The sequence below is a fragment of the Oncorhynchus tshawytscha genome, linkage group LG22 (genome assembly GCF_018296145.1).
Source record: "Oncorhynchus tshawytscha isolate Ot180627B linkage group LG22, Otsh_v2.0, whole genome shotgun sequence".
Classification (NCBI taxonomy): Eukaryota; Metazoa; Chordata; class Actinopteri; order Salmoniformes; family Salmonidae; genus Oncorhynchus; species Oncorhynchus tshawytscha.
In genome coordinates, this window is record NC_056450.1 from 28,674,622 (window position 1) to 28,696,985 (window position 22,364).

General features: G+C 40.9%; 1 protein-coding gene across 11 annotated transcripts in view; it reads right to left on the bottom strand.

The window, feature by feature from the left end:
- LOC112222264 (membrane-associated guanylate kinase, WW and PDZ domain-containing protein 1-like) overlaps nt 1-22,135 on the bottom strand; it is a 206,503-nt gene extending 184,368 nt beyond the window's left edge. For 7 of the 11 annotated variants that reach the window (XM_042304037.1, XM_042304042.1, XM_042304032.1 and 4 more), the window contains exon 1: nt 21,279-22,126. In XM_042304037.1, coding sequence (XP_042159971.1) covers nt 21,279-21,576 — 298 coding nt within the window. In that variant the 5' untranslated portion in view covers nt 21,577-22,126. Of the gene's footprint in view, nt 1-21,278 lie in introns of all 11 variants that reach the window. The other 4 variants (XM_042304039.1, XM_042304038.1, XM_042304040.1 and 1 more) reach the window with 3 other exon arrangements.
- Nucleotides 22,136-22,364: the final 229 nt, after the last annotated feature.

The window sequence follows — 22,364 nt, forward strand, 5'->3', positions numbered from 1 at the left end:
GGTCATTTAATACTATTTACAGCATCACTCTGGATTGGAATAAAAAACACTACAGGTGATAGGTCATTTAATACTATTTACAGCATCACTCTGGATTGTCTGTGAAGACTGGTAACGGCTATTGGAGTTTATATGAGTTTAAATGCTTTTTAGTGAGAAACCTACAGGGAGTCAATCAGACAATAACAACAGAATTCTGCCAGTATAGCATCACAATCACAGTCAAAAACAGACACACACTTAGCTTAATTTCAGAGAACCTGCAGAGGAGAATGTGATAGTCAGGCCATGTCTCAGAATCCACTCATCCATTTAGCAAATAAGGCATTTTCATTGTATCTCATCAGCATTCAGCATGTACAGGTGTTGTAATGTGCCATTACATGGATATGGATTCTAATTCTACAATGTCACCATTTTACACATCAGCTGAGTCCTAAACCATATTTATTACAGACCAAATGAATAGATTATTATAGAAGATTGGGAATGATCTCAAACTTGGCCATATGGTACATGTTAAATACGTAGACAAAACAATATGAGTTATACATTGAAACAAAGGTTGTGTTTGATTAGCCATGATTAGTACTGATTGGAATGTTGAGAAAACATTATCACATATGCTGTGGACTTTGTATCCCTGTCTGGCACAGGTCTGCAGTTGAATGGTAAACAAACAACCATTAGAATTGTCTTCTCTGCCAGCATCTACCGACGTCCCTATTTCCCAACACGGCAAGGCATTCATCCTTATACCAAATATTAAAGCATTATGATGGTTCACTGGTTTGACAAAACAAACAAACAGACCAGAATGCATTGTGCCCTAATGGAACAACCAACCAACAAAGAGATAAAGTAGCCAATCATATGGCTCCAATCTAAAGGGCACCATTTGCATTGTGCTAGCGGAACGCTAAATGTCTAAAATGTCTGTCACTCAGATTCTAATCTAGTATCTTATAATTTCTTCCATTGGCAACCCACGCCATAGAATTTGCGTGAAACAGAAGAACGCTAAATACCCACGCATGGTAATCTTCAAACTGTGAAACTATCAGAATAAAATATACATTCTGAGGGCACAGGGGGGAAAGGAGATCAAAATCCATGGCCGGTCCATTTGATTCATTCAGGACCTGTCTGCTAGGCTGAGAGAGAGACACAATGAACACATTCTGATCAGACAGTCACTGGAGGAAAAGGGGACCAAGTCTCAGCTCAGCTTCGCAGCAGTGCTGTGGGTATGGAAGGGAACGCAAAGGATGGAATTCACAACCATTGAAGAAGCTCTAATCAAGCTACAACAAACCTTCCCAGTTGGAGGAGGAGAGTCCCCTGCTCTGAGAAGAGGTCAAAGTAGGAAACAACAATGAGCGCACCAAGCTACAGTTTAAGTTGGCAGTATACATACACTTAGGTTGGAGTCATTAAAACTCATTTTTCAACCACTCCACAAAACCATTTTCATCATTTTTCATATTGTATTCGCAACATATTGGATGAAAACTTGACAGATAAAGGGGGTATCCTTTCTAAGATACAGTATTTGGTCCATACAGTTTTTAATAACATCACAAAATTAAAAACAATATGACATTAGCTTTCTACATCTCCCCACTGACCAAATTCTTTATGTTAGAATTATTGTTCCATTATCCACTTTTTGGACGTTAGAGTTTTGGGCGGGCAAAAGTCTCTGGAGACAAAATAACATTCCTTTAGTTGATACTAAAGGGTAAAGAGAGAAATCCCTCCTGCTTAATTTACGTCCAAGTGTGAATGGCAGCTCCCCTTCTTTCCTCTGTGGGAAGGAGAGAGGCCTGGTTACTGTCACCCCCCACCAGTCTGATCTGACCCATTCTGATACTCACAGGACAGTCATGACAGACATGACTCTGCCATTGTTCTGTAGAATTTGTGCATTTTGCCTCTTGTATAATACATTCCTTACATTAGTTCATAAATACATTTTTGTTAACTGTAATTTCATTAGTTATGTTCCAACACTCCCTCTATATTTTGCCTATATCAGTCTTGATTCCAATAGTACATTTTCTGTCAGTTAGATTGTGATTTTAGTTTTCTAATAAGAAAAGTGTTTTTGAGAATACCTTGCACAATTACTAGCCACGCCCCGAATGAGGTCAGAAGAGCATTGTGTGATGGAACCGCCCTTTTCAACCAGAGTGCTTAAAAGGACTGGCTAAGAATTAACATATCAGACCAGGAAACGTAAGCTGGAAGGCCAACAACTTTCCGAGAAGGCTTGGTTCTGACCAAGATAAACGGAGAACGGCATTCAACACGTAAATTAATTCATTATTTCTTATTCCAAATGGGCGGCTGTTCGAGTGCAAGGTTTATGATTAATGTGAGGACAGTCCTAGAATGTATCCACAACAAGTGTCCCTTTTCTCTCTCTCTCTCTCTCTTTCCCCCTCTCCATCTATATTGTAACAAGCCATCATACCTTGTCAGTCCACTAGGGACCTTTGTCTCATGTAAGTGTCTATGTGTATTCTGTGTTATTATTTAATTAGCTAGTAAATACATAATTAAACCCATTTGTGTACTATTGAATCATGAGCAAGACTGGGGTCTTTGCAGATCCAAAGAAGGTTATGATTAATATGTTGACTGTGGTATGGATGTTATAGGTAAAGAGCTTATAGAGTTTAATTGGGGAGATGTTAACTCTCTAAACAACTTCTTCCGTGGTGACCCACATCCTAATGAGTTCATTGTTACATGACTGACTTGCCTAGTTAAATAAAGGTTAAATAAAATAATAATAATAATAATAATAATAATAATAATAATAATTGTTACATGATTAATTTAATTTGGTAACAATTAAACATAGTTAGTGGATTAAATAAATAACAGTCACCAGATTAATGAAAGTAAAGTCACGATATGTCTTAACCCCCTAGAGTCGATGTACGCGCCCCCATGGAAATAGAATTAGCATAATAAAAAATCCCCATGGAAATCTGTCAGATTAAGACAGAGATATCTGTTTTTTTGCATTCAATACCAATGTCACACTTCCGCATCTGAGGTGAAAGGTGACAGAGCTAGACCAAAAATGGTTCTTCTCACAAAAGTGTCTGTGGCGTACGAATGGTTTGACCCCCACAAGCGTCTTAGGACTTGTCTGAAGTCGGTACAGGTGATCTACCAACTTCTGTCTGTAGCATCCAAACAGTTTGGGCAACACACTAATATGACCCCTCTTTGGAAAGGTGAGACGCTCATGAAAACGTACATGGCTGTATTGCTCTAGGATGCCCCACAGGCCTCACAAGACTCGCCTGAAGGTCCCATGGTATTGTTTAAGTAGAACCCCCCCGGCATAGAATATTTAGTGCCAAAAATAAGCGGTGAAATACATGTAACAAATGAAATAACAAATGTTTCCTGATCTTTCTTATATCTCTCAGATATAGAACAGACACTTCTGGACAAACTTCCTTTAGTGTTTTTTGGGGGACCAACATTTGTTTCATGTAGTGAATCTGTTATTCAATGCATTTGTATGAGAAATAAATTATATTTCATCAAATAATTGTTTTATATATATATTTTGTACTTCAAGGGGTCTTAAAATTAAAAATAAAATATCCAAAAGATCCTTGGTATGACCTTCTTAAAAAATTCCATATAGCGTAGCAGAACCCTGCCCCCTTTATGGGTTAAGTGTAAAACTAACAAAGGACTCAATAATTGATATCTTCTGGGAATGCTATTAAGTCCAAAAGTTATTGTCAGAGTTAGAGTTGGCTGTCAGAAGTCTTACAATATAAATTTACTTTTAATCTGTCTATCAAGACATGCCACATGAGGGTGCTGTGAAATACCCAATGGGGTACACCAAACTTTTTTCATCAATGATTTTGAAAATAATTCCACTTAAAAACTGGAAATCTAATTGTCCTACATCATTACGACAGTAGATTAATCAAATGTATTATTATTTAAATATTGAAAAGGTGTGGGCTACATTTCAATTTGATGCCATATGGCATAGAGTGCTTGCTACAAGCATTGGAAACTTCCAGGGGATGAAGGATGAGGGGGAGTCTGGTTGTGAGACATATGTGATGTGTATGGTTCCAGTGGGAACATGTGGTCTGAGCAGGTGTGATGTGTATGGTTCCAGTGGGAACATGTGGTCTGAGCAGGTGTGATGTGTATGGTTCCAGTGGGAACATGTGGTCTGAGCAGGTGTGATGTCATTGATGTTTGTTGAAAGTTGTGTGCATCTGTTGTCTGCGTTATCTTTTCTTCATGCATAGTTGTTATTGTAAAAAACGAAATAAATAAAAACTTTTAAAAGAAATAACAATAAGTGGCAATAAGTGGCTAGAGCCCCCAATCAGGCAATGTTAAGCATTCTGATGAACATGATTTTAGGCAGTGCAGAATGCAGGGAGGTGGGTCTGCTCTGAAACAGATGGGCATGAAGAGTGTGTCATGACGTAGGCAGCTGATTCTCTCTCTCTCTCTGCTGCTGGCCAGCGCCATAGAGAAACAGATCTTAGCGTCTGCCAAGAACTTCCTGAAGGTGTAGCATGATGTGTGTTAAAGGAATGTAGGCAACATACAGTACAGTGCAGTACAGCACAGTACAGTACAGTACTGTACATGGGATACGGCATACGGCAACAGCCCTAAGGATGTAGATCATTCTGTTTCGTGGATGAAATGAGGACAGATAGCACCATATCATGTCATAAGCTCAATGTGCATGGAGCTTACAGTACTTTATCTCTGTGAACTGCATACCACAGGAGCTGAAGTAATTTATAGGTGTTTAACCACTTGCAGGCCAGAGTATAGGTAACCATGCTGAGTACATTTGGGTTCCCACTCTGTAATCTTACATCAGATTAAAGCTACTGTATATTTCTTGCATTGGGGTTTGGTTGAGCATTTAAATCAACCATTATTAAAGCAGTTATTACTCTAAACAAATGCATATTGCAGTGAAATATCTGTGGTCTGGTCACAGGAATGGAGAGAACCACAGACACTCAGTCATTACCTTCATGAGTCAAATGAGAGTAGGATCTCTCCAGTGGGCTGCTATGGAAGTGGCACTGTGGCCCATTTCTAATATGTCTGTAAGAGAGAGAGTGTGTGTGCGTGTTTGTGTGTGCGCTTGTGTGAGCAGACAAACAGTGCCAGGCCGTCTCAGCATACTCCCTGTGGGTTAACACATGTTTCTGCAGTACAGGAGACAACACAGACCTCTCCATCCATCTCCCACTGTGGACAAGACTGCAGCTGCTCTGCATGGAATACAGATGGGACAGAGTCTGAGAGCGGTATAATTAGCCAACATACTAAACTTATTATTTGATTGAGAGCCTTTGGAATGTTTGATGCGGACAAGGTGGGAAGAAGATTGTAGCTTACATTACTCTTCACTACATTACTGGCTTATATTTCTCTACTGTTGAGGATATGTGGGTTTGGACTTTGAGTAAGGTCAGGGGACTGAGAGTTTGCGTTGATATTTTTTGTGTAATCATACCTGGAGGAGATACAAGGGGGAGTGAGACTAACAGGAGATTCTGAAAAGTTTGAGAAGATGAGAACCACTGGGCTGGAATTTAGGAATAATAAAAAAACGTTGTTTAGACATCAGATGATTTTAAGATGACACAGAGGAAGTAAGTTTTAAGAGATGTTTGTGCTGATTAACAATCCAGATCATGCTGTGTATATCAAATTTGTTTCTAATTGTCTTTATTCATGAGTGTGGTTGCTGCAGTCACAGTCTGAACGCACCATCCCTTCCCTCTCACCTGCCACCGTACCCAACTCACTGTTCCAATACCTGCGGACAGATCTCTGTATCATACTGAAAAATATATATAAATGCAACATGCAACAATTTCAAAGATTTTACTGAGTTACAGTTCATTTAATGAAATCAGCCAATTGAAATGAATTCATTAGGCCATAATCTATGGGTTTCACATGACTAGGAATATAGATATGCATCTGTTGGTCACAGATAGTTTTTTAAAAAGGTAGGGGCATGGACCTGAAAACCAGTCAGTATTTGGTGTGACCACGATTTGCCTCATGCAGCGAGACACATCTCCTTCGCATAGAGTTGATCAGGCTGTTGATTGTGGCCTGTGAAATGTTGTCCCATTCATCTTCAATGGCTGTGCGAAGTTGCTGGATGTTGTTGGGAACTGGAACATGCTGTCGTACACGTCGATCCAGAACATACCAAACAGGCTCAATGGGTGACATGTGTGGTGAATATGCAGGCCATGGAAGAACTGGGACATTTTCAGCTTCCAGGAATTGTGTACAGATCCTTGCGACATTGGGCCGTGCATTATCATACTGAAACATGAGGTGATGGCGACGGATGAATGGCACGACAATGGGCCTCAGGATCTCATCACGGTATCTCTGTGCATTCAAACTGCCATCGATAAAATGCAATTGTATTTGTTGTCCATAGCTTATGCCTGCCCATACCATAAACCCAACCTCCACCATGGGGCACTTTGTTCACAACGTTGACATCAGCAAATCGCTCGCCTACACAACGCCATACATGTGGTCGGTGGTTGTGAGGCAGTCCGGTTGGATGTACTGCCAAATTCTCTAAAATGACATTGGAGGCGGATTATGGTTGAGAAATGAACATTCAGTTCTCTGGCAACAGCTCTGATGGATATCCCTGCAGTCAGCATGCCAACTGCACCATCCCTTAAAACTTGAGACATCTTTCATGTGTTGTGTGACAAAATTGCACATTTTAGAGTGGCCTTTTATTGTTCCCAGGACAAGGTGCACCTGTGTAATGATCATGCTGTTTAATCAGCTTCTTAATATGCCACACATGTCAGGTGGATGGAATATCTTGGTATGGAAAAAATGCTCACTAACAGGGATGTGAACAATTTGTGCAAACAAATTGAGAGAATAAAGCTCTTGGTGCATACGGAACACTTTGAAATCTTTTATTTTATCTCATTAAACATGGGACCAACACTTATCATGTTGCATTTATATTTTTGTTCAGTGAACATGACTCATTGTGTTAGCTTCCTCACTTCCTTCCTTCCGTCTCATGGTTCTGCCCCCCTTTCATTACCCTTCCCAAGGCTGCTCCATACATACTGTAGGTTTGAAATGAGTTTCCCTGCGTCTACTGAGTCTGAGCTGGTCTCAGTTTACACAGACACCGACAGACAGACACAGAAAGACACACATACCTCAGTCAATTCAGTTGTATTCAAAATCCTATTTTCTCTAACCCTAACGTTAACCTTAACCCTAACCTTAACCCCAAAACCTAACCTTAACCTTAACCCTAACCCTCAAATGAATTCTAACTCTAACAGAAAAGAGAAATAGCATTTGACCTTGTGGCGACTAACAAAATGTCCCCAGTTGGTCAAATGTTTGTTTATTTACTATTCTTGTGGGGACTTCTGGTCCCCACAAGTATAGTTAAACACATCCACACACAGAGAGATCCTGGCTATTCCTTTGAAGCAGTCTGTCTCATTGAAGCCTACTTATTACAGTCTCAGTGGGTCTGTGGTGTTCCTTTGTTAGCAGACAGACTGGCTCAAACATACAGGCTCAACATTCCAGACATCTGAGATGCCTGCTAGACTGGTTGAAACTGCACAGAGAGGAGATACAGAGAGGTGAAGAGAGAGGGACAGAGAGAGAGCGCGCTTCAAAACCTAATGTATACCTGGCCCACCACTCCACCCTGGACTTGAACAGCCTTTGTGACCTAAGAGGTATGTATCAGATGCTCAACATAATCTGTTCACACCTACTGTAATGGTCCTTTACCTAAACCACACAAAAACTACACAAGACACTATGGAAAACAAAGCTTTAACTATCTCATCCTGGAATATACCAAGTCTGAGGTCACCTGTCTTTGGCCTAAAGAGCAGGAACCCAGACTTCATCAAAGACATTGGAAATACAGACATTGTCATCTTACAAGAAACATGGTATAAAGGAAATGGACCCACTGATTTGCTCTCTAGGTTACAGAGAGCTGGCAGTCCCATCCACAAAACTACCAGGTGTGAAACAGGGAAAGGAGGTATGCTAATTTGATATAGAGCAGACCTAACCCAATCTATTAAATCAATCAAAACAGGAACATATTACATCTGGCTAGAAATGAGTAAGGAAATGATCTCAACAGAGAAAAATGTCCTCCTGTGTGCTACCTATATCCCTCCAATAGAATCCCCATACTTTAACGATGACAGCTTCTCCATCCTGGATGGGGAGATCAACAATTTCCAGGCTCAGGGACATGTACTAGTCTGTGGCGACCTAAATGCCAGAAATGAACAAGAACCTGACACCCTCAGCACACAGGGGGACAACACCTGCCTGCAGGTGACAGCATTCCCTCCCCCATATGCCCCCTAGACACAACTACGATAACATAACCAACAAAAACGGATCACAACTCCTGCAGCTCTGTCTGACACTGTACATAGTCAATGGTAGGCTTCGAGGGGACTCCTATGGTAGGTACACCTATAGCTCATCTCTTGGCAGTAGTACTGACTACTTTATCACTGACCTCAACCCAGAGTCTCTTAGAGTAGAAAACCTAAACAGTGTATTTGATCTCTCAGCTTCCCTATCAAATCTAAAAATGTCAAGCATACAACCTAAGAAAATTAACAACAATGACAAATGGTTTGATAAAGAATGCAAAAACTTAAGTAAGAAATTGAGAAACCTATTCAACCAAAAACATAGAGACCCAGAAAACCTGAGACTACTATGAGCTGATTTCTGACGTTCCTACTATGGCGAATCACTAAAACAATACAGAAATATACTACGGAAAAAGTAGGAATAGCACGTCAGAAATCAGCTCAATGTAATTGAAGAATCCATAGAATTTAACCACTTCTGGGAAAATTGGAAAACCCTAACAAAGAACAAAGAACAAAGAACAAACAGCAAAAACATATACATGATCAAAAACAAATCTTATAGAATCAACTATTAAAGACTACCAGAAGCCACAGGATTCTCCAATTATATTGAATGAACTACAGGACAAAATACCAACCCTCCAATTCAAAAAGGCCTGTGGAGTTGATGGTATCCTAAATTAACAGAGTTTACAGAGTTACCAACTCCCGAAGTAACTCAAAAATAAATATATATTTCGATAACAGCCACCATTAAATATTTTCTCATATCAGTCTCATTCTGAACATCGCAGACTTTGTGAATCCAAGTCTTACTAATCATTCCATACTACACAAATGTATTTAATTATTTATTTACTAACAAACTAAATGATAACACAGGATACACACACAGTATAGGTTATTGACTAGAAACGTAATACGGTGACAACAGGTCCCTAGTGGACTAACACAATATGACACTTGTCACACAAGATGGAGAGTTAAAGAGAGAGAGAGAAAGCGAGAGAGAAAGAGAAGAAACACTTGGTTACATTTGGGAACTACGCTCACAGTAACCCTAATACCTTGCCCCAAACTCCGCTCTTTTGGGTAAGAAGTAATGCATGCTTTTACGTGTTGAAGGTCTTCACCGGGTATCTCTGTTGGGCACAGGCCTTCGTGGTTCCACTTTGTCAGAAGGGTTCGACTGGGCCTTCTTCTTCGGATGGTCTTCTCCTTCTTTCTCAGGTGTAAGACTCTGATTGTCCACAAGAGGTCACAATGTCCTTCTTCTTAGTTGTTTGTTTACTTGCACTCGTTCTGGAAGAGTGGTCTGTTGAGGACGGCTAATCAGCTATGTCGAATATCCCCAGAGTGATGATGAGAGCAGTGTAGCTGCTGATGATTTGAAGAGAATAACCGGATGGTCCTACTTAAATTCACTTTCTTAGATACAGTACTTAGAACGGCTACTCAACCGTAGTATTGATGGTTAAGAAGTTCCTTTGTCTTCTTCAACCTCGTGACTAGCTAACTAGTTCCAGGGTTGTGACTAAAGTAGACATAGCTGCAGCTTGTGGTCCGTTTAGTCTGATATGTTAATTCTTAGCTCAATCTTTTATACCCTTGGGTAAAAGGGGGCGTTTTCGTCACACTGACACGCTCTCTGAGCTTCCTGGGGCGTGGCTAGTTATGAGGCAAAGTATCCTAATTACTATGATCTCGTTAGATAACTAAAATAACAATCCTAATGTCATAAAAACATTCTCTTCACCCTTGATATTTTCTAAACCACGTAAAGGATGTAAACCTGATAAACCTAGTGTAAAAGCTCCTTGAGTTACAATGTTTTCGTTATAACGTCTTTACACAATGACATAACGACATCACAACATAGACATTAATTTTCCATATTCCATCTCTCATCATTCCCAACATTCAGATGTTAAAATATATTGTCCCTGTGATCAATGTTTGATGTTAGTTTTGGGTGGCAAACTCTCCTGTAACATTCCATTCACCCATACTAGAGACCAAAAAAGAGTCGTCTGCTGCATTAGAATTTACGATCGACATGAAGTGTCATTAAAACCCCCACATCATAACCCCCCCCGAGAGGGCTCCGTATATGCTGATCCACTGTCCTGATCTTTGGATCCTCACAGGAGAATCATGACAGACCACGTATTCACCCTGCATACCCTAAGTGACAAGCTAACAAACTAAAACAAAGACAAAGTCTTCTCATGCTTTGTTGATTTCAAAAAAGGTTTAGACTCAATTTGGCATGAGGGTTGGCTAAACAAATTGATTGAACGTGGTGTTGGGGGCAAACATACAACATTATAAAATCCATGTACACAAACAACAAGTGTATGGTTAAAATTGGCAAAAAACACAGGGCCCGGGGTGTGAGACAGGGATGCAGCTTAAGCCACACCTCTTCATTATATATGTCAACAAATTGGCGAGGGCACTAGAACAGTCTGCAGCACCCGGCCTCACCCTACTAGAATCTGAAGTCAAATGTCTACTATACAAATTCTGAGAGGACACAGTGGCAGAATACCTGACCACTGTGACTGACCCAAAATTAAGGAAAGATTTGACTATGTACAGATTCCGTGAGCATAGCCTTGCTATTGAGAAAGGCCGCCGAAGGCAGACCTGGCTCTCAAGAGAAGACAGGCTATGTGCACACTGCCCGTAAAATGAGGTGGAAACTGAGCTGTACTTCCTAACCTCCAGCCAAATGTATGACCATATTAGAGACACATATTTCCCTCAGATTACACAGACCAACAAAGAATTAGAAAACAAATCCAATTTTGACAAACTCCCATATCTATTGGGTGAAATACCATAGTGTGCAATCACAGCAGCAAGATATGTGACCTGTTACAACACTGTTTTTAGACATCATTTGATATTTGAAATGTTTTTATTCTTTAGGAACTTTTTTTGTGTAATGTGCATATGTCAAGAAAGCCCCTTAAATTGAAATTGCATTGAGAGAGAGATACTTGCTATGGGTTCAGAGAGAGAGAGAGAGAGGGGGAGAGAGAGAGAGAGATCAAATTGTATTGATCGTGTGCTTATGTGGCGAAATGCTTATGTATCTAGATCCAACAGTGCAGTAATACCAAATAATACAAAAAAATAAGAAAGAAATGAAGAAATATCAGAACAAGCACTGTCTGAGTCTTGAATATATATAAAGACTTCATTTTTAGGTTTCTGCCTATAGGAGGGGAGGAGCAAAATGGAAGCGTCATCTGTGTCACTGGCTGAGTAGGGCAGGGAGGAGAGAGAGAGAGAGAGAGAGAGAGAGAGAGAGAGAGAGAGAGAGACAGAAAGAGAGGGCCGGTAAGGAGAGAGAGGGGGGGGAGAGAGAGAATTGCTATGGGTTTTATGGCACAGGCATTTGACAACCCTCTCAGGGACATACACATAGGTTGTACTTAATCAAAATTGATAGAGTCCTCATAGTTAAGCAAATATGAGTAGGACTTCACATGCATTCCCAGACCAGTACATCATAGCAGACATCTCTGGCTGGGGAGATTTGCATGTCTATTAATGAATACATGTACAGTATGAAATTACAGTGAGCTATAAAAGTATTGGGACAGTGACACATTGTTTGTTGTTTTGGATCTACACTCCAGCACTTTGATTTGAAAATATACAATGAATTTTGAGGTTAAAGTGCATACTGGCAGCTTTAATTTAAGGGTATTTACATCACTTTTTGTACCCCCCCCATATTTGGATATGATCCCATATTCCTTGCAATGACTACATCAAACTTGTTGCATGCATTTTTTGTTTGTTTTGGTTGTCTTTCAGATAATTTTGTGGCCAAAAGAAATGAATGGGAAAAAAATATATTGTGTCATTTTGGAGTCACTTTTATTATAAATAAGAATATAATATGTTTCTAAACACTTCTACATTAATGTGGAAGATACCATGACTACGGATACTCCTGGATGAAACATAAATAATGATGAGTGAGAAAGTTTCAGAGCACAAATATCATGCCATCTGCAAAGTCACAAAATGACACTATTTACAAAATAATACATTATTTACCAATAGTTTCTATAGGCCGCAAAATAATCTGAAACACAACCAAAACAAAGAGCAAATGCATCCAACAAATGTGTAGTCAAATTTCTAGTCATTGCATGTAAGGAATAGGGGACCAAATACTTAACTTTTGACAACTTTAATAAACATATACTGTACAGTACCAGTCAAAAGTTTGGACACACCTACTCATTCAAGTATTTTTCTTTATTTTTACTATTTTCTACATTGTAGAATAATAGGGAAGACGTCAAAACTAGGAAATAACACACATGGAATCATGTAGTAACCAAAAAAGTGTTAAACAAATCAAAATATACTTTATATTTGAGATTCTACAAAGTAGCCACCCTTTGCCTTGATGACAGCTTTACACACTCTTGGCATAATAAAGAAAAACCCTGGAATGAGTAGGTGTGTCCAAACGTTTGACTGGTACTGTAGGTGAATTTGTCTCAATACTTTTTGTCCCCTAAAATGGGTGGAATATGTACAAAAAGTGCTGCAATTGCTAAACGGTAAACCCAATATGGATCAAAATACCTTGAAATTAAAGCTGACAATCTGCACCTTCATTTCAAATCCAAAATGCTGGAGTACAGATCTAAAACAATGTCCCAAAACCTTTGTAGCTCACTGTATATGAGGTTTTAAAAATCCTACTAGTACAAAGCTGTCTTGTTCAATGACTGTAATTGCTGAATTATGTATAAAACGTTGGTAGCTGTGTCTCCAGATGCAAGGTGATTCTAGAAGTGGTGCTATTGCTTTTTATCTTGTGATATAAAATGACAGAGTCAACTTGCAAATCTGTGTGAGTAAAATTGCATTTTCACTAAGGGTTCCAGGTCGAGGCTGTGTTGTGCACGAGTCCACGAGTGTGTGCATGTGTTTGTGCGTGCCGGCGCGTGTGTAAGACTTGAAACAGCATGAATGAAGTGGCAGTTTTTGGGAAACAGGGCAAGGCAGGCAAGCAGGCGAGCGGGCTGACTAGATTATTCAGTAGAGCGTACCAGGAGAATCCCAGTCCCACTCCCCAGGAATGTCTGGTATTCTTTCTTCCCAGCAGGAGGTTCTGATCCCCCTGGACGTCTGTGTAGCAGGGCTCAGGCTCCGGTTGCTTGGGCTGGGGGTGGAACTCTTGTGGCTGCTGGGGCTGGAGGTACAGGTGACCAGGCCCCCCTGACAGCCTGGGAGATAGAGGTTAGACACCTGGCTGATAAAAGAGTAACCAACCACCAAGAATGCAGGTCACTGTCAACCCCAGGGCTGACTGGGTGAGGATGTTTAGGGGGTGAGGAGGGAAGGAGGGAGGCCCTGTCAGTTCCGTTCGTGGTGGGCAGTAGTAGAAAAAGTATCCAATTGTCATACTTTAGTAAAAGTAAAGACACCTTCATAGAAAATGACTCATGTAAAAGTGAAAATCACCCAGTAAAATACTACTTGAGAAAAACTCTAAAAGTATTTGATTTTAAATATACTTAAGTATCAAAATAAAATGTAATTGCTAAAATGTACTTAAGTATCAAAAGTAAAAGTATAAATAATTTAAAATTCCTTAATTTAAACCAAAAAAATTTATACAGTTGAAGTCGGAAGTTTACATACGTAGGTTAGAGTCATTAAAACTCGTTTTTCAACCACTCCACAAATTTCTTGTTAACAAACTATAGTTTTGGCAAGTCGGTTAGGACATCTACTTTGTGAATGACACAAGTCATTTTTCCAACAATTGTTTACAGACAGATTATTTCACTTATAATTCACTGTATCACAATTCCAGTGGGTCAGAAGTTTACACACACTAAGTTGACTGTGCCATTAAACAGCTTGGAAAATTCCAGAAAATTATGTCATGGCTTTAGAAGCTTCTGATAGGCTAATTGACATAATTTGAGTCAATTGGAGGTGTACCTGTGGATGTATTTCAAGGCCTACCTTCAAACTCAGTGCCTCTTTGCTTGACATCATGGGAAAATCAAAAGAAATCAGCCAAGACCTCAGAAAAAAATAAACACCATGCAACCACACAGCCGTCATACCGCTCAAGGAGACGCATTCTGATGAAGGTACTTTGGTGCGAAAAGTGCAAATCAATCCCAGAACAACAGCAAAGTACCTTGTGAAGATGCTGGAGGAAACAGGTACAAAAGTATCTATATCTACAGTAGAACAAGTCCTATATCGACATAACCTGAAAGGTCCCTCAGCAAGGAAGAAGCCACGGCCCCAAAACCGCCATAAAAAAGCTAGACTACGGTTTGCAACTGCACATGGGGACAAAGATCATACTTTTTGGAGAAATGTCCTCTGGTCTGATGAAACAAAAATAGAACTGTTTGACCATAATGATCATAACGTTATGTTTGGAGGAAAAAGGGAGGGGCTTATTATACGACCATGCTGGTCATTTATGAACATTTGAACATCTTGGCCATGTTCTGTTATAATCTCCACTCGGCACAGCCAGAAGAGGACTGGCCACCCCACATAGCCTGGTTCCTCTCTAGGTTTCTTCCTAGGTTTTGGCCTTTCTAGGGAGTTTTTCCTAGCCACCGTGCTTCTACACCTGCATTGCTTGCTGTTTGGGGTTTTAGGCTGGGTTTCTGTACAGCACTTTGAGATATCAGCTGATGTACGAAGGGCTATATAAATAAATTTGATTTGATTTGATTTGCTTGCAAGCCGAAGAACACCATCCCAACCCTGAAGCACGGGGGTGGCAGCATCATGTTGTGGGGGTGCTTTGCTGCAGGAGGGACTGGTGCACTTCACAAAATAGATGGCATCTTGAGGATGGAAAATTACGTGGATATATTGAAGTAACGTCCCAAGACAGGCAGGAAGTTAAAGCTTGGTCACAAATGGGTCTTCCAAATGAACAATGACCCCAAGCATTCTTCCAAAGTTGTGTCAAAATGGCTTAAGGACAACAAAGTCAAAGTATTGGAGTGGCCATCACAAAGCCCTGACCTCAATCCTATAGGACATTTGTGGGCAGAACTGAAAAAGGGTGTGCGAGCAAGGAGGCCTACAAACCTAACTCAGTTACACCAGCTCTGTCAGGAGGAATGGGCCAAAATTCACCCAACTTATTGTGGGAAGCTTGGGGAAGGCTACCCAAAACGTTTGACCCAAGTTAAACAATTTAAAGGTAATGCTACCAAATACTAATTGAGTGTATGTAAACTTCTGACCCACTGGGAATGTGATGAAAGAAATAAAAGCTGAAATTAATCATTCTCTCAACTATTATTCTGACATTTCACACTCCTAAAATAAAGTGGTGATCGTATCTGACCTAAGACAGGAAATTTTTAATATGGTTAAATGTCAAGAATTGTGAAAAACTAAAAACTAAGTTTAAATGTGTTTGGCTAAGGTGTATGTAAACTTCTGACTTCAACTGTATATTGTTTTAATTGTATGCATAGCCAGGGGAACACCAACATTCAGACATAATTTACAAACTGAGCATGTGTGTTTAGTGAGTCTGCCAGATCAGAGACAGTAGGGATGACCAGGGATACCAGGGATGTTCTCTTGATAAGTGTGTGAATTTTCCTGTCCTGCTAAGCATTTAGAATGTAACAAGTACTTTTGGGTGTGTGTTAGAAAATGTATGGAGTAAAAAGTACATTATTTTCTTTAGGAATGTAGTGAAGTAAAAGTTGTTCAAAATATAAATAGTAAAGTAAAGTACAGATACCACAAACAACTACTTAAGTAGTACTTTAAAATAGTTTTACGAAAGTACTTTTACACCACTGGTGGTGGGTGGGGTAGATGAGTTGAAAAACAAGGTAATCTGTTTTTGTCTTTTTATGTCCATAAGGTGTAATTCATTTGAGATCAAAGGTAGAGACAATGTTACAACATCATTGAGGTCTTCGCCAGGAGTCCAAGGACCAGTTGACTGTCCTTAGTAACAGGTAGTAACATTACTAGCAAGCTGAGTATTTCAATCATCAATCATGTATAGCAATTTGACACAAACAGGTTTAAAGCTTATTTCCTGCAATTCTATGTATTTTGCAGAGAACATTTTGCCATTTCTATACATTTTGCCATGTCTAATGTGTATTCATGTGATATTTGAGTCACTCAAACATTACAACAAAATCTATGGGATAAAAACATTAACTGACATGGGCTAGTTGATCTGGACATTTTGTACAAGTTATAAATATATCTCTGAGGTATGAAATGACTGACTTTACAATAGGAAAACTGATGATGCATTACCCAATTTTGAAATTGCACCTTGTGCATTCTATGACAACTTTCAAGAGTGAGTTAAAGGGAAAAAGGAACCACTGTTTGGGAAACACTGTGTTAGGCTACAAGTGAAAAAACAATGCTGATGAACGTCTCTCACATGGGAGTTGACTATGACTAACAGTTAGTAGATAAGAGCTGTGCAGGCAGGTCAAAGTCCTCATATTCATTGGTCAGTTTGGGATGACTGAACAACACAGTGAATCACTGTCTCTATGTACATTAGAGGTAGGCTACAGGAATACTGTGAAATGTCAGAAAACCACTGACTTTCTGTTGAGTTTATACAGCCACAGTTTCAGTTATATTGAGATGAAGGTAATACAACTGAAATGATTATGTGAAATGAATCACACTGCAATAAAGAGTAATGTGCCACTTTGTCTATGTTACTTAAGGTCACAGAAGTTGAATGCACTGAGGTGAAAAGGAAATAGAGGAAGAGGAAGAAAATTGAATGTTTCTGCAGTATGCCCAGTCAGTTTCACCAAACTGGTAAGTTGCTGCAGTATGCCCAGTCAGTTTCACCAAACTGGTAAGTTGCTGCAGTATGCCCAGTCAGTTTCACCAAACTGGTAAGTTGCTGCAGTATGCCCAGTCAGTTTCACCAAACTGGTAAGTTGCTGCAGTATGCCCAGTCAGTTTCACCAAACTGGTAAGTTGCTGCAGTATGCCCAGTCAGTTTCACCAAACTGGTAAGTTGCTGCAGTATGCCCAGTCAGTTTCACCAAACTGGTAAGTTGCTGCAGTATGCCCAGTCAGTTTCACCAAACTGGTAAGTTGCTGCAGTATGCCCAGTCAGTTTTACCAAACTGGTAAGTTGCTGCAGTATGCCCAGTCAGTTTCACCAAACTGGTAAGTTGCTGCAGTATGCCCAGTCAGTTTCACCAAACTGGTAAGTTGCTGCAGTATACACTGTCAGTTTCACCAAACTGGTAAGTTGCTGCAGTATGCCCAGTCAGTTTCACCAAACTGGTAAGTTGCTGCAGTATGCCCAGTCAGTTTCACCAAACTGGTAAGTTGCTGCAGTATGCCCAGTCAGTTTCACCAAACTGGTAAGTTGCTGCAGTATGCCCAGTCAGTTTCACCAAACTGGTAAGTTGCTGCAGTATGCCCAGTCAGTTTCACCAAACTGGTAAGTTGCTGCAGTATGCCCAGTCAGTTTCACCAAACTGGTAAGTTGCTGCAGTATGCACTGTCAGTTTCACCAAACTGGTAAGTTGCTGCAGTATGCACTGTCAGTTTCACCAAACTGGTAAGTTGCTGCAGTATACACTGTCAGTTTCACCAAACTGGTAAGTTGCTGCAGTATGCACTGTCAGTTTCACCAAACTGGTAAGTTGCTGCAGTATGCCCAGTCAGTTTCACCAAACTGGTAAGTTGCTGCAGTATGCCCAGTCAGTTTCACCAAACTGGTAAGTTGCTGCAGTATGCCCAGTCAGTTTCACCAAACTGGTAAGTTGCTGCAGTATACACTGTCAGTTTCACCAAACTGGTAAGTTGCTGCAGTATGCACTGTCAGTTTCACCAAACTGGTAAGTTGCTGCAGTATGCACTGTCAGTTTCACCAAACTGGTAAGTTGCTGCAGTATGCACTGTCAGTTTCACCAAACTGGTAAGTTGCTGCAGTATGCACTGTCAGTTTCACCAAACTGGTAAGTTGCTGCAATATGCTAATGAGTGCACTGGGTATACCAGCTATGAATTCTCACTCGCTTGTTTCTGTGTAATAGGCACTTTTGTTGCACATGTTTGTTTCTAGAGAACATTAATGACCTAGCTCTCAGAGGTGAATGTTGCAATAATTTCCCACAATCAGGAGAGGGATTAATTCCAATGGCTACATATACACAACTGAGCACAGTACTTTCTCCACAGCTTTTCATTCATGCCCTATTGTACTATTATTTGAATTGGGCCAAGCACAATTCCTGAGCTAGCAGATATGTTACAAACTCAAGGGATAGGCACACACACACACACACACACACACACACACACACACACACACACACACACACACACACACACACACACACACACACACACACACACACACACACACACACACAGTACTGTAACTTAGTCAATACCACAGGAATCTCCCTACAATACTTCACCTTAACCACAGGAATCCACTATTCCAAATGAAAAGAAAGACTTGAAGTATAGATTCAGGGGGCTTGCCACTGCATTCATGGGTGAACCTAAGCCTCTCTGTAGCTGTAGGCACCTATGGGCCTTCAGTACCCCACACAGGGACACACTGATAGAGATTCTACCTGCTCAGGTGATCAGGTTGCAGTAACAGGATCCCCAGCCACCTGGGGAGGGAGAGATCCGATCTGCCCCCACTGGTCTGGGTATGAGAGTGCAGGACGTGCTCTATTCCCATGGACCATGCTGGGCCTGGTTTTGCATGAGAACCAACAGGTTAAAGCACAACGGAGCTCTTATCGGTTGCCCAGGTGTAGAGACTGAATATGCTCGTCTCTCATTAGAGTCAAGGGGAATATGCTGACTCATGCGTGAAGCCGCTGGCAAAGGCATGGAGAAGGCTCTGAGCTCTCCTTCGCATTACAGCTCAGCGTTTTGTTTACTCTGTCTGGGTCTCTAGGTTTGATGATACCCTGCTTTGACATGAAAACAAACAGTATGCAGAAATGTTGAGCATCAATTAACATGCTGGTTTATTTGACTACAAAGTTATTTTAAACATGAATTACTTGGCTCTTTCTGGTAATATAGTCTCAGTTGTTATGTAAAATAAATAAGCTGAACAAACCCATGCTCTGCAAACACAGGAGGTGGGCCCTTCCCTAGCATGAAAGGGGACAGGGGTTTATAACAGGGCACTGCCTTTACCATGGATACACTAGTGCACTACTCATACAGTATATCAGAGAGGTGGTAAACAGTGAAACTAACTTGTTATATAACACAGTTAATGATTTTCCCAGAGAAGCGCTCTTAGAAAATAATTGAACGTGTGTGTGCGTGTGTGTGTGTGTGTGTGTGTGTGTGTGTGTGTGTGTGTGTGTGTGTGTGTGTGTGTGTGTGTGTGTGTGTGTGTGGTAAAACATACCACATACGTCTCAAATAGTATACTACAGTATTTCCACTGACAGGGTGAATCTGGACTTTTGGCGTTGGCTCCACATAGTGCTCCCCAGAGCCATGCGTGCTGCCCCCAAACTACCCAACATATCCTGACATGAATGAGACTGATTACAACCACAACAACAACAACACACAACATGAAGGCATGCAATGAAAATGTCAAAAAGCAGAAGTACAATGCAAATTGCCCTTTACTCTTCTCTCTCTCTCTCTCTCTCTCCTTTCTCTCTCTCTCTCTCTCTCTCTCTCTCTCTCTCTCTCTCTCTCTCTCTCTCTCTTCTCTCTCTCTCTCTCTCTCTCTCTCTCTCTCTCCTCTCTCTCTCTCTCTCTCTTCTCTCTCTCTCTCTCTCTCTCTCTCTCTCTCTCTCTCTCTCTCTCTCTCTCTCTCTCTCTCTGACAGATGTTCAGCAAACCATGGGCAATGGGTCAAGCTCATCTAAGTCCCAGAGAGCTTCCAGAAATAACCCAGTCAGTCGGCCCGCCTGCGAGTGGTGTCTCTCCTAATGAGTACTACATCTGTCTGCATTAGCCACACTTTGCTATGGGACCACAACAACACGCTATTCTCTTCCACGACACTGCTCTCTTCCACTGACTGTAACTGAGATGGAGTTAAATTGGCGAACTGTAAGATGTAAATTCTGGTTAAGGAAATAAGGAAAGCTGAAAAAAGTGTGACTTCTTGAACCCTGAGGAGTTAGAGGGTGCATAATTTGGAAAATGTGGCGGTGATTGTACAGTATGTGTTGACTGGGCTACACTTGTTTATCCAGCCAATGTGAGAGGCTTAATCTCTGACCCTTGGTAGCTTTAGCTCTCCTTGCCAGGCCAGCCACAGACAAACAAAAGCTGGATGACTGTCACAGAGTCTCCATGTCAAGCAGTGATCCTGTTCTGCTGAAAACAAGATGACCAGAGAGTGTCACATTCCGCTGGCCTACTTTACATGGCTGACTGTTGTGTTTCTGTTGTCCCCATGGTTTTAACAGACTCAGATCACTTGTCAGTAATATAAGCATTCTCCTCTGGCCTGTTTCTCTCCTTTGACTATACTGTGTGTGTGTGTGTGTGTGTGTGTGTGTGTGTGTGTGTGTGTGTGTGTGTGTGTGTGTGTGTGTGTGTGTGTGTGTGTGTGTGTGTGTGTGTGTGTGTGTGTGTGTGTGTGTGTGTGTGTGTGTGAGCAAGAGAGAGGCTTTTCAGGACAAGCCCCTATCCCACCGTTTCCCAGTCTTTCATATAATAGATTAACACACGTTTTGTGCAATAACTATAATATCTGAACCATATATGTGCTTGTCTATGTGTTATATAATTACTTTCAAATAGAACAATTACCTTGTCGGACAGTTTTCAACCTGACGGGACCCTTGCAACGATTCATCGCAATCAAGACGTCATAGAGTGGCAATCCAGACACCGACAAACCCCCAACTTCCAGCAGTAACTCCCCCTCAGACAGTTGTCCGTTTTTATAAACCAAAACATCCTCTCTAACTTCCCCGATGTATGGAAACTCTCCATTCTCCGCACCGCCGCGCAGCTCCACATTCAGCTCCCCGCGAGCATCCCGACTCACAGCGCACTCGGTAACTTTGGTGATCCAGTGGTTTTTCTTCTGAATTACTTTTGACATGGTGAAGGATCCAGACGAAAACGGTTAGTTCCATAGGATTATTAAAAAAACAGGTGATACATAACACACACGCTTGCTTTCGAAACACAGAACACTTTCGGTTGTTTGAACGTGACTCCAGGTTGGATCATTTTCGTTCTTCTTTTCACCTAAGGCATAATGTTCCTCTTACGCAGCTGTCCGGGCTACACATCCTATTCCCATATTAAGATCAACTACTCAGATGTTGTTGTTGGCTTCCCATCTTTAATAACATGCATGCTATCTTGATCCAAAGAGTTGATCTAATCCGATCTCTAGATTGTCCGCTTTACTTTCACTAATAATAATAATATGTTAGCCTACGGCAAGACCCCGCATATGTCTAATCTCCTGCCACAATACTTTTGATCCCCCATTTATTATTCAAGAATATCCTTCCAGAAACAGTTACTTTTACCTGTCCTATGAGTTGAGAAAGCTGTTCACTCAGCCCTCTGTGCCTTTAAGCAGGTAGCATAACAATTTATACTATTTTGTTCCTGCAATCAGGTTCTGCTGATAGTAAAGGGGATTCATGCGCCCTGACAGTCTTGACTGGAGCGCACTGGAGAAGGGAAATCCTGAAAACACCTATTACAGGGTCCTAATGCTCCACCGCATATATCTACACACGCATTTCTGCCCTGTAAACGGGACAAGGCTGCACAGTGCACGAGTCTAATGACTTGCGAAACTAAAAGGTAGGATCTATTCATAAATCCTCAAACTTTTCTATTTGTAAATTAAACCCTTGAAGTTTGAACTCC